Source organism: Otolemur garnettii, unplaced genomic scaffold (genome assembly GCF_000181295.1).
Source record: "Otolemur garnettii isolate 467f Iridium unplaced genomic scaffold, OtoGar3 scaffold00025, whole genome shotgun sequence".
NCBI classification, from domain to species: domain Eukaryota; kingdom Metazoa; phylum Chordata; class Mammalia; order Primates; family Galagidae; genus Otolemur; species Otolemur garnettii.
This window is the reverse complement of record NW_003852420.1, coordinates 18,719,335-18,732,717: the sequence shown is the minus strand read 5'-3', so window position 1 is coordinate 18,732,717 and position 13,383 is coordinate 18,719,335. Positions and strand designations below refer to the sequence as shown.

At 49.1% G+C, this 13,383-nt stretch overlaps 1 protein-coding gene across 1 annotated transcript; it reads right to left on the bottom strand.

The window, feature by feature from the left end:
- Nucleotides 1-240: 240 nt before the first annotated feature.
- On the bottom strand, nt 241-12,867 carry TLDC2 (TBC/LysM-associated domain containing 2). Its single transcript, XM_003788148.3, is given in 7 exon segments — nt 241-376; nt 1,435-1,508; nt 6,516-6,611; nt 10,290-10,390; nt 10,393-10,441; nt 11,121-11,276; nt 12,835-12,867. Coding segments are annotated over 7 exon segments (645 nt in total).
- Between the last annotated feature and the right edge of the window lie 516 nt (nt 12,868-13,383).

Here is a 13,383-nt window from a genome sequence, read left to right as displayed (position 1 = left end):
AGAGACTTTGTGCTGCTTAGGTAAGGTGTAAGCGTCTTTCACTCTGTCAGAGTCACCTCTGCAAGAGAGGAGTGCCTGCCCCATCACTGTCTTGGATCCCTAGGCCTCAAGGGCAGCCAATGGCCACAGCCAATACTAGAGAACTTCACCATCCAGGTTTCAAACAGCATGGCTGCCCTGTGTGAGAAAGGCGTGGACGGCATCCACAAGCAGGGCTGAGTACCTATTGCCACAGGGACATCAGCTCAGAACCCAGGCCTCCAGCTCCTTGATGCAGAACTGCTCCTGCCGGGCAAGCACTTCATTGTTGAAGGTCGCACAAGGGTAGCTTCCTCCATGATACAAGTCTCCATCCAACCACAGCCCAAACTTGCCACTAAAGAGAAGGGGAAAACTTGGTGTGGCTCACTCCAGCATGTTGAAACCTTAGGGTCTATCCCTATCATTAGCTCTTAGCCACATCATGACAGCAGCCCAGTTTTGCCTATGTTATCTCCCCTCAAACCAACTTATCCTCAGTTGTTAGGGATTCAGCACATTGTTCCTCACAGAGTTTAGAGCATGTTTTTTTTTTTTTGGCCGGGACCGGGTTTGAACCGCCACCTCCGATTTATGGGGCCAGTGCCCTACTCCTTTGAGCCACAGGCACCGCCCTAGAGCATGTTTTTTAAACAACTCAGTAATTTTAATAAATAATGTACAGTGTGCAACCATTACCAAAACCCAGTTTTAGAACATTTGGAATGTTTTTAAGATGGTAATGCTTAACCAAAGGAGTATGAATTTGAGAGCCCAGCATACTTAAGAGAGCATCCGTTCTAATCCCGTCATTTGACAGAAAACCTAAGCTGGAGCCAAGAAGTGAATTACTGCAAATCAGCATAGCTACTGTGTTCTGTGCCAAGCTGACCCTCAATGGAGGCTTTTCAGGCAGCTGGAAGAGCAAAGAATTTGCCTGGTGCTAATCAAGCATTGCTTTCATCTTTGCCCGCAGGATAAGACTTATTCTGCCTGAATTTGAAGGTCACACCAGGGTGAGAACGACCTTTTTTTTCTTTTCTTTCTTTTTTTTTTTTTTTGGTAACTCCTTCTACCCCTTGCTCCCACACAGACTCCTCTGAGGAGTTATGTCCCCTAGGACTACTGGGCTGACTGGTAAATTGAGGCATGCTCCTCTTGACTATAGCTTCAGCCAACCAGGCAGAATGCCGTTCTCGAAGTTACATAAATTCAGACAGAACTAGCATCCTTTCTCCATAATAGTGTATTGGTGTTCAGGGGGTTGATGGGAGGGGTCAATGAGGTGAAGGGTCTTAAAATTAACCACCAGCCTCCCTGTTTCCGCTGGGGCAGTGACAGCCCAGCAGTGCAGCAGAGAGGGACAGGGACCAGAACACAGACCACCCCAACACTTGGGAAGATGGAGACACACACCTGCCACTGCCCATCATCAGTGAATCCAAGTCTCCTTTCACAAAGAATGTGTTGCTTCCTGTCCACTTAAAGACCTGGGGCAATAGGGAAAGGCTCTGGTTACTGGGCAAGTGAGTCTGCCCTTGCAGTTTGATTTCACACCACTGGGTGGCAGTGTCGTGGAGGGAATGGCATCCAGGCTCTTGAGGCTTCACTAGTTGGAGTTGACCCCTTCAGCCCTCTGGTTTGAATTCCCACAGCCTAGAACCTCTTCATTCTAGAAATAGAACACAAACCTCTGAGGCTTCCTGCTTCCAAAATTGGAGAGCTTGGACTGATACTGCCATTAACTAACTCATCTCTCCCTGAAGGCACCTAGCTCTGTCCACAGCCAGCTCCTCAGCAAGTCCTGGGGCTCCAGAATTATTCCCTGACTGCTAGCACTTCTGCCCAGTCCATCACTGCTTGTTTGCCTGCACAGTCCAGGCCACATTCAGTGCTTACCTGGATCACAGCCTCCCAAGTGGTCTTTCTGCTTCTGTCTCCTGCCCACCCTGGTCTCCACACTGCAAAATGACTGATTTATTCAAAATTTGAATCAGGATAAGTATAGTGGCTCAGGCCTATGACCCTAGCACTTTGGGAGGCCACGGCAGGAGGATTGCTTGAGGCCAGAAGTTAGAGACCAGCCTGGACAACATAGTAGAGACCCCATCTCTACGAACAATAGAGATGGTGAGACATACCAGCTAAGAGGTGGGAGGACTACTTGAGCCTGGGAGTTTGAGGTTGCAGTGAGCTGTGACAACCTCACTGCACTCTAGCCCAGATGACAGAGCAAGACCTTATCTAAAAAAAAAAAAAAAAATCTAAATCAGATACTGTCACTCCTCTGCCTAAAGCCCTACAATGGCTTCCCATTGGAAGGGGGATAAAAACTCCCCAGTATGGCCAAAAGTGTGACCTGTTTTGACCCCAGATTTTGTCTCTGATCTCTTCTCCCCTTATTGACTGCATGTCAACTACACTGGCTGGCTGTCCCTGGGACATCCAAAGCTCATTCTTCCTTAGGACCTTTGTATTTGCACATCCCTCTGCCCAGAATGCTCTTCTCCCAGATTCCCCCAAAGGCCCACTTCTCATCTTTCAGCTCAGATGTCATCTCAGAGAAAGTTTCTGGACCACCCTATCTAAGTAGCCCTTCATTCCAGACCCTGTTTTGTTTCCCTCAGTGTTTACCACTCTGAGATGGTATTCCACCATTCTATTCCTGTGTCAATTTGCTGCCCCACTAATATGTAAGTCCACATGGCCTGTCTTCATTCCTGGCTGTATTCCTGACACTTGATATAGAGGTTTGATGAATGAGTAAATTATTTAAGAGTTAAATTGGACAATAAAAGGATTTTTAAAGGGCCACAAAAGGATAACATATTATTACCTTAATTAGTTGCCAGAAATGCTGTGAGCAGCCAAAGACTTTAGCAAAAATACAGACTAGGGTGGCGCCTATGGCTCAGTGGACAGGGCGCCAGCCCTGTATACCAAGGGTGGCGGGTTCAAACACAGCCCCAGACAAACTGCAACAAAAAAAATAGCTGGGTGTTATGGCAGTTGCCTGTAGTCCTAGCTACTCGGGAGGCTGAGGCAAGGGAATTACCTAAGCCCAGGAGTTGGAGGTTGCTGTGAACTGTGTGATACCACGGCACTCTACCGAGGGCAACAAAGTGAGACTCTGTCTCTACAAAAAATATATATATATATGGGCTAAATAACAGATAAGTCCTGAGCTCTGAAAAGATGAGATAATATTAACAAGTGACCACCACAAGAAGACAGAACATTCTATTCCTCTACTTTCTTCGAGGATGTGACCTTCAAACTTGAAGAAGTAAGATAAATGTTGCTACAGAAGCATTAAGACCAAGTTCATGGTGCTGCTGGGAATCATGATCAAGGAACCACTGGGAATTCATGAAGAACTCAAGAAATGCCACAGACCAAAGATAGACAAGAATTAACTGATTTTGGCTGGGCATGGTGGCTCACACCTGTCATCAATCCTAGCACTCTGGGAGACTGAATGGAGGGGAATCACTTGAGCTCAGGAGTTTAAGACCAACCTGAGCAAGAACAAGACCCCGTGTCTACTAAAAATGGACAAATTAGCCAGACATTGTGGTGGATGCCTATAGTCTCAGCTACTCCAGAGGTTGAGGCAGGAGTTTGAAGTTGCTGTGAGCTAGGCTTAGGCTATTACAGTCTATCCTGGACAACAGAGTGAGAATCTCAAAAAAAAAAAAGTCACCCTGGGTAGAGTGCTGTACTGTTATAGCTCACAGCAACCTCAAACTCTTGGGCTCAAGTAATCCACTTTCCTAGTCTCCCAAGTAGCTGGGACTATAGATGCCTGCCACAAAACCTAGCTAGTTTTTCTATTTTTAGTAGACATGGGATCTTATTCTTGCTCAGGCTGGTCTTGGACTCATGAGCTCAGGCAATCTGGCCACCTCAGCCTTCCAGAGTGCTAGGATTAAGGTTGCTGTGAACTATAACACCACAGCACTCTACCCAGGGTGACAGAGTGAGACTCTGTCTCAAAAACAAAGAAAAAACCGGCTCGGCGCCTGTAGCTCAAGCGGCTAAGGCGTCAGCCACATACACCTAAGGTGGCAGGTTCGAATCCAGCCCGGGCCGCCAAACAGCAATAATGGCTGCAACCAAAAAATAGCCGGGCATTGTGGCTGGCGCCTGTGGTCCCAGCTACTTGGGAGGCTGAGACAGGAGACTCGCCTGAGCCCAGGAGTTGGAGGTTGCTGTGAGCAGTGAAGCCATGGCACTCTACCCAGGGGGACAGCTTGAGGCTCCGTGTCAAAAAAAAAAAAAAAAAAAACACCACTTGGAACTAGTTCTTCCTCCATTGAACAAAATTTCTTGAGGGTGTGTTATGCCAGTACAGAGCAAGGTGCCCTTCCTCAACCCCCTACTCATCTCTTAGATTCCTTTCCTTTTTTTTTTTTTTTGCAGTTTTTGGCCAGGGTGGAGTATGAATCTGCTACTTCCGGTATTTGGGGGCAGGGCCTGTGGCTCAAGGTTTGGATTCCTAAATGTACATCTCTCCATTCTCTGTTCTGTTGCACATTCCAAGAAGGCTTCTATACCCTCCATCGCCTGGTGATCTGTCTGTCTATCAAGATCTAGCTCATCAAGCTCCTCCTCCAGGAAGTCTCCCTTGCTTTCCCCACCCCCATTTGATACAGGTGCTCATCCTCCTTGCTTCTTTGACAGTACTTACTATACATTGTTTTCAGTCTTCTCCCCCAGCCTGGGAGAATTCCAAGACAGGGGCTCTCTGTGGTTTACAGAGGCAGTGGAGTTTGGGGGCTGTTTCCTCCTCATCACTGGCTAGCTGTGTGAGCTTGGGCACATTACTCAACTTCTCTTTGCCTTGGTTTCCTCATCTGTAAGATGGGGATGATAATAGCATGTTCCTCACAGGATTGTTGAGACGACTAAATGTGCCAGATTGTGAAAATCCAAGAATAGCACCTGACAGGCTGATAACGTGTTAGCTGCTATTATTTTCATTAAGAAAGTAGTAAGTAAAGTAGTGTGCCCTCCACCAAGCATATAGCTCAGTAGCTTTATTCAATAAATAACCTGGAGGCACAAAGTCTTTGGATGGAAGAAGTTTAGGACTATTATTTTCCTTCCTCCTTCAAAAGCCCCAGCCTCTTCGAAGCCTGTGCCATCAGAGTGTACTAGTCATCATGTGCCTGTCACTCCCAATCTCTTCATCTCCACTCATCATTACTCAGAGACTTCAGCTCTGACTCATCCCCTTCCCAGCTGCCTAGTGAACTTTACCATCCACATCAGCCTGTCCAGCCCCTGCCCCTCAGCTCCTTTATACTCCCAGTGGGTTTTTTGTTTTGGGGAGGGGGGTTTTGAGACCGAGTTTCACTACGTCGCCCTTGGTAGAATGCCATGGTGTCACAGCTCACAGCAACCTCAAACGCTTAGGCTTAAGCTATTCTCTTGCCTCAGCTTCTCAAGTAGCTAGGACTACAGGTACCCGCCACAACACCCAGCTGTTTTTGTTGTTGTTGTTGTTGTTGTGATTGTCATTGTTGTTTAGCAGGCCCAGGCTGGGTTTGAACCCACCAACCCCAGTGCACGTGGCCAGTGCCCTACCACTGAGTTACAGGTGCTGAGCCCCCCAGTGAGTTTTCAGCCACTGTACCCTACGGTTACATCTGGGAACTTGTCCTCACCAAGGACAGCTGGCAACTCTTGCAGTCTATTTCAAAAGCTCCCCCCCCCCCCATATCTGGTCTCCCAGCACATTGTTCATCTGCTGTCACTGCTCAAAGTCTGTGGCCTCAAGGAGACCTAAGTCCATCTTTGCCTCGAAACCCTGCAGTCCCCTCGGCCTCCCCTTCCCTCCTCACCCAGTCTAGGTTCTATTGTCCACTTGGTATTTTCACTCCCTTCAATTTCCTTTTCCCCCTCTGTCTCTCAAATGAGTTTGGCAAAACCCCAGTCCTGGAAGAACCTCCCATTCGCTTGCTATAGGCCCGCACCCAGGAGCTGAATGTTCCCGGAGGAACACACACAGCAAGTGACTGGTTGCTGTTAAACCCACAGCCCCAAACTGGCAACCAGCACAGCCCAGCTGTCCTCCTGTTGCTCTAGTTTTCTCTGGTAGGCTTCTCTTCCCACACTCCAAGGACTATTTGATAGCTTCTCTCCCCTCAAACCTTAGTACCCACTCCTTCATCCTCCTCTCGGCTCTGAGTTCACCCTGTACTCCACAAGAAGCCGCTGGATGTGTCCACTTTCCTTGTCCTACCCCCACACATCAGTCTTCCTGCCCATTCCTGGGAAGACAGTCCCCTCAGCGAGTCAGTGGTGGCCAGAGACCTACTGAGCATTTTGTAAAATGATGACTGGTGGGCCAGGGTGGGTGTTCTGCCCACCACTGCCGTGCTGCATGAACAACAAGCAGCCCAGCATAGAGGTGGAGCCGCAGGCCACTGGGGTCCCCAGGAGCTATGTCCTGCCATAGACCCCTCTCCCCCCCGGGAGGCTGGGAACATCACCTTCAGCTGTGGGGAGAAGGAGAAGAGGAATGTCTCGCCAGTACCATAGAAGCCTTTGCTGAGCCGGATAGCTGAGGAGGAGAAGGCTCCAAACGTCTGGAAAGCAGAACTCGTGGTTTGCAGGTGAAAGGGAGTTGGGAGTCCTCTGGCACCCCCATTCTCCAGGCTCAGTAATGTAGGCTCGTCCTAGAAGGGAAGCTAGGGAGAGCTGGGGGAAGGGGCCCTCCGTGTACCTTGGCAGGAACCTTTGTGCCCCCTCCCCAAGGAGGAGCTCTCATTGGCTTCCTCCTCTGTGTGGTCAGGACCCTCCAATTTTTCCTTAAATGTGCTTATTTTACACAACATCCATCTGGAAGAATTAGAATTTATAGACAAACCGAAAGAAAAAGATAAAGCCACCCCCAAATCCCCTTTCTTCTTTTCTAAGATAATTACTCTTAACATTTGTGTGCATTTCCTGCAGCATCAGTCTAATACCAGCGTATTAGATGAGGTCCTATATAATGCATCTGCTAATTCTAAATGTACAAAAAGGTTAAAAGTACAGTGCAAGTACCTTCCACCCAGATTCAGCAGTTATCAATATCTTTGCTGTATTTGCTTTCTCTCTCTCTATATATATATGTTTTCCCATTTGAAAGTAAGATGCAGGCTCGGCGCCTATAGCTCAACCGGCTAAGGCGCCAGCCACATACACCTAAGGTGGCGGGTTCGAATCCCCAGCCCGGACCCGCCAAACAACAATGATGGCTGCAACCAAAAAAAAATAGCCGGGCGTTGTGGCGGGCGCCTGTGGTCCCAGCTACTTGGGAGGCGGAGGCAAGAGACTCGCTTGAGCCCAGGAGTTTGAGGTTGCTGTGAGCTGTAATGCCACGGCACTCTACCCAGGGGGAAAGCTTGAGGCTCTGTCTCCAAAAAAAAAAAAAAAAAAAAAAAAAAAAGTAAGATGCAGATACTATGACCCTCCACCACTAAGTAGCTCAGATCACAGGAATGAGGATTTTTTTATATAATCACAATACCATGAACACGTCTAAGAAAATTAATAGCAATCCCATAGTCTCGGCACCTGTGGCTCAAGTGGCTAAGGCGCCAGCCACATACACCTAAGGTGGCGGGTTTGAATCCAGCCCGGACCTGCCAAACAACAACGATGGCTGCAACCAAAAAACAGCTGGGCGTTGTGGCAGGCGCCTGTGGTCCCAGCTACTTGGGAGGCTGGGGCAGGAGACTCGCTTGAGCCCAGGAGTTAGAGGTTGCTGTGAGTTGTGAAGCCACGGCACTCTACCCAGGGGGATAGCTTGAGGCTCTGTCTCCAAAAAAAAGAAAAAAAAAATAGCAATCCCATAGTATTATCTAGTAGCCAGTTCAAATTCTGTCTTCTCCAATTGCCCCAGGAATGCCGTTCATATCCTTCTTTAAAGAGAAAAACTTAACACTTTTATAGCTCTGGTTCTATATCATGTTCCTCTCCTGCCCAATTTTCACTATTATGACCCTTTCACTAAGGGCCATAATCACCTTAGCCATTTTACTCTTCTGAGATACTTAAGGGGACTGTGACTTTTCACTCCATCCCAAGTGGCAGAGGCAGGATCCCTGGGGGCAGCTACGAGTAGTAGGTTTTTGGCTTAGTATTAGGAGAAATTTCCTCATAGTCAATAGTAGTCTTCTAGGGAAGGGGCTCCATGTAGAAGGCATGAGCTCCCTGGCCTTAATGTGGGATCTTCTTCCATCAGCATTTAAATGAAAGAGCTCCTACCCAAGTAGCAGTCTTCTGAGATTCCTGAGCTCTCTCCCAGCTCTAATACATTCCTAAAAAGAGCTTTTTGTTTTTGAGACAGAGTCTCGCTTTGTCAACCTTGGTAGAGTGCAGTGGCATCATAGCTCACAGCAACCTCAAATTCTTGGGTTCAAGTGATTCTCTTACCTTAGCCTCCCAAGAAGCTGGGACTACAGATGCCACAGCACCAGGCTATATTTAGAGATGGGATCTCCTTCTGGCTCAGGCTACTCTCAAACTCTTGAGCTCATGCAATCTATCTACCTCAGCCTCCCAGACAAAGTACTAGGATTACAGACATGAGCTACTGTGCCTGGCCTCTAAGAGGAGAATTTGAAACCAGCTTCCAATCCCACTTCCCTTCTGCATGGACAGTCTGCTTGAAATTCCACTATTAACAAGAGCAGATGGCTCGGCGCCTGTGGCTCAAGCAGCTAGGGCACCAGCCACATACACCAGGGCTGGTGGGTTTGAATCCAGCCCAGGCCTGCCAAATGACAATGACAACTACAACCAAAAAACAGCTGGGCATTGTGGCGGGCACCTGTAGTCCCAGCTACTTAGGAGGCTGAGGCAAGAGAATTGCTTAAGCCCAAGAGTGTAAGGTTGCTGTGAGCTGTGACAGCACTCTACCGAGGGACACATAGTGAGACTCTGTCTCTACTCTTGACTCAGCCTCCCAGGTAGCTGGGAGTACAGGCACCTGCCACAATGCCCAGCTATTTATTTTTGTTGTTGTTGCAGTTGTCGTTGTTTGGCAGGCCCAGGCCACATTTGAATCCGCCATCTCCGGTGTATGCGGCTGGCACCTTAGCCGCTGAGCTATAGGTACCAAGCCTCCTGTCTCTACTAAAAATAGAAAAATTAGCTGGGCATTGGTAGCATTGGTGGGCATCTATAATCCCAGCTACTTAGGAGGCTGAGGTAGGAGGATCACTTGAGCTCTTGTGTTTGAGGTTGCTGTGAGCTAGGCTAATGCCTTGACTCTCTAGCCTGGGAAACAGAATGCAACTCTGTCTCAAAAAAGAAAAAGAATGTACATAGTGGGCAGCGCCTGTGGCTCAAAGGAGTAGGGTACCAGCCCCATATGCCAGAGGTGGTGGGTTCAAACTCAGCCTCGGCCAAAAACTGCAAAACAAACAAACAAAAAAAAAGGAATGTACATAGTAAAATATATTTATAAAGCAAAAAATAGCTCGGCGCCTGTAGCTCAACCTGCTAAGGCGCCAGCCACATACACCTAAGGTAGTGGGTTCGAATCCAGCCCAGACCCGCCAAACAACAATGACAGCTGCAGCTCGGCGCCTATAGCTCAACCAGCTAAGGCGCCCGCCACGTACACCTAAGGTGGTGGGTTCGAATCCCCAGCCCGGACCCGCCAAACAACAATGAGGGCTGCAACCAAAAAATAACCGGGCGTTGTGGTGGGTGCCTGTGGTCCCAGCTACTTGGGAGGCGGAGGCAGGAGACTTGCTTGAACCCAGGAGTTGGAGGTTGCTGTGAGCTGTAATGCCACGGCACTCTACCCAGCGGGACAGCTTGAGGCTCTGTCTCAAAAAAAAAAAAAAGCAAAAAACAAAAATCCATACACTGATCAGTGAGGTGTAGGTTACCTGGTTATGATGTCCCTGTAGTTTCTTGTGCTTCTGAGGATAAAGATGTGGTTTTACATTTACAGTCAACTGATTATTTACTTAATGTCTGACCCCTTCCTCAATAGACCATTAGCTCAAAGAGGGCTGGAACTATTTCTTTGCTATCCTACTCTGTTCCACATCTAACCTGGCACATAGAAGGTGCTTCATATACATGTGTTAAGTGAATAAATGAAGGAATGGGTCTGAAGAGGAAAGCCTTAATGCCATCAAATCAGTGTCCATTACAGGTGACTTAGTCTGTCACCTCTGCCTTCTCCCTGAGGTTGCCCTGGAGCAGGGCCCACTGATGTCTGTTTGGGACCCCCCAGACTCTCAACAGGACGGGTAGCTCACCTGCCCATCCTGATCCCTCAGCACCAGCAGCACTGGCCCGCTATGGCCCTCCATCTGCCGGTACAGGCTCCGCAGACTAAAGCCATCCCTCGATGTACAAAGACCAGATTCCAAGGATGTCCAGTGACTCTTGAAGGGAGGTGGAAGCTGAGCTGGTGACAGGATTGCAGGTGAGTAAGAGACTCCTCCACTACTCACCCCCATCCTCAGGGACCCAGAGGCTTGAACAACCACCATTCAGCCAAAGATGGTACTTGACAGATTATAGAGTAGTTTGCTGTTTCCAGGGACTTCCATACCATTAGCAATAGCACTACGGAGATAGAGGTGATTATTCCCATTTTACAGATAAGGAATCTGAGGGTCAGGGAGGTGAAGCAACTTACCCCAAGCCCACAAGGGGAGTAAGGGACAGGGACAATGTTTGAACCCAGGTCAGGTTTCTCTCAAGACCCTCTCCCCTTGATGACCCTGGTCCCCAGAGGCCAGAGAACAGAAGAGAGCCCTTCCTCCCCACCCCCATCTCATCCTCCCACCTGTGCCAGCTTTAGCTCCAGCTTCTGAGGGCTTGTTCTATATAAGAATTGGCTTCTTTCATTATGTCCTTAACCTCCTGGCCCAGTGAAGAGGGTGGTGCTAGAAACACTGGATCTTTTTACAGGAAAGGGACAGAAAGTTCAAAGAGAAGAAATGGTTTGCCCGAGGTGATGCAGTAAGCTGGAGGCAGAGCAGGAGTGACCCCGGGAACTCCTGGGCATGGCTGATGTAGAGCAGGAGGGGGGACACTTAGGCTCAGGGCTGAACGCCTTGAGCCACAGGCAATGCCCGAACCTGCCTAATCTCTGAGGCTCCCAGAACCTGGCTGGCTTCTGTCAGCTGGGGCTCTGTGAGATCTTCAGCAATAGGGGCTGGGGCTGCCTCCTCCTCTTTCTCCTCTTCCTCTTCCTCACCCTGCTCCTCAGACAGAGCATCCTCCACTTGGCTGGGCTGTGAAGACATAAAGAGGCTTGGTGAGTTGAGGGATGGGTGGCTCCAGTTTCTATCTCCTAAGCCTGAGAACTACAGCTGCCTCCTCATCCCCTGGCCAGGCCACTACAACCCCCAGCCCAGCCCACGGTAGCTGGGAAGTTTACACAGCAGACAGGATTCTGCCCTATCTCCACCTGCTTCCTCCCTGGCCCCTGCCAGTGAAGAACCAGAGCACACACACCCTGGTACACTATGCTGCTCAGATATGGCCGTGGGCCCTACCATTGATCTACCTGTTTGCTCTGGATCTAGGGTGGGTGCCAGGGATCAAGTTCTAAGCTTGAGAGCAGAGGAGAAGGGCAGGTGGCAGCCCAGCCCAGGGAGCTGCAACTATGTGTCTTTGTGCATGAAATAACAACAACAATATTGACAATGATAAGGGCTGACATTGTTGCAGCATACACTTGGCCAGGCCGGAATATAGTATTGGCCATGCCATGCAAGATCTCTTTTAATTTTCCCAAGAATTCTAAGAAGAATGTGCTTCATATCATCATCATTTTACAAAGGAAGAAAATGAAGCCCAGAGGCTCGCCTGTCAGCCAGCAAAATGATGCCTGTAGTCACACATGAGTTAGTATGCTTAGGTTCGTGTAAATGTGTGTCAGTCTGTGTGAACTGTGATTTGCTTAAAATAGAATTGTGTAGGCAAATTGGCATGAGAAGGGTTTTTTTGTTTCTGTTTTTGTTTTTTATCTAATTCCTGTTTTTTTTAGAGACAGAGTCTCACTTTATCACCCTTGGTAGGGTGCTATGGCATCACAGCTCACAGTAACCTCCAACTCCTGGGCTTAGGCAATTCTCTTGCCTCAGCCTCCTGAATATCTGGGACTACAGTGTGTCCACCACAACACTCAGCTATTTTTTGTTGCAGTTTGGCTGGGGCTGGGTTCAAACCCGCTACCCCCAGGATATGGGGCCAGCGTCTATCCACTGAGCCACAGGCGCCGCCCCATGAGAAGGTATTAAGTGTTAATTTCTGTGTTTATAAGTCAAGGTGTGCATTAGGATTGTGTAATACATGTGCCCATATCAGTGGGCATGTGTATTGGTATATTCATTCATTCAACTGAGCTTCCACTTGGTACCAGAGCACATTTATGTTTAAGTGAGAGTATGTGTGTGTGTACATGTACACAATGGCTTCAGGGCTTTTTCTAGGAAGGAGAGACCTCTTAGAGGCTGAGAGATAAACAGGATTACTCTCTTGTCCTCCTTTGTTCCCCAGACTCAGGCCTAAGGAGGGGCCTAGCTCTGTGGGCTCTGGATAGAACTCCATCTGGCACCCAGTCCCAGGAAGAAGGGACATAGACAATGGTCTGTCCCACTTGAAGGTCTCAGGGCCATGGGGCTTGGGGCTAAGGCTTAAGTCAGTCCTTAAACCCCTGGGCATCTAGGGAGGCAAATTGAGAGAGGGACAAGTCACCTGCCTGCATCTAACCCTAGCCCAGGTCCCACCCTGTCAGAGGTCTGACCCTTCCCTGCTTCCCACCACCGCTTAAGCCAGACCCCTTACCAGTGGAGTGTAACGCCAGCGGAGGCCTTTCATTCTCCTGTCCTGTCCCAGCCTGGGGCAGTGAGTGAGTCTGCAGCCCTGCTAAGGAGGAAGCGCTGATAGGCGAAGTTTAGAGATGAGAGGGAGAGGCCTGGGCACACCCAGCTAGGTCCATGCCCACCCACCTGCCCTTTGTTCCCTCTCACCTCTCACTCCCAGGCTGAGCTACTACTGGGTGGGTCTGTGAGCAACTCTGCATTCAAGGCCCCTCTTGCGTTGGCATCAAATGAGTGTCAGCCACACAGGGGAAACTCTGGCTGTGATTCCCCTCCCCTTTCTTCCCTTCTGGCAGCCTGGCCTGGGGACTGTGGTCCTTTGGGCAGGTGCCTAAGGACAAGACTGGGGGTCTGGGACCTCTGGTTCCCTTATGACCTTGGGCTCATTTGCACCCCTGGGCCTCAGTCTCCCTACATGTTAACATGTCACATGTTGAACCAGATAATCACAGAAGGTCTCACAGGACTGAGAGGCTACAATTTAGTTCCCTCTCAAAGCCAATGACTGCATTAT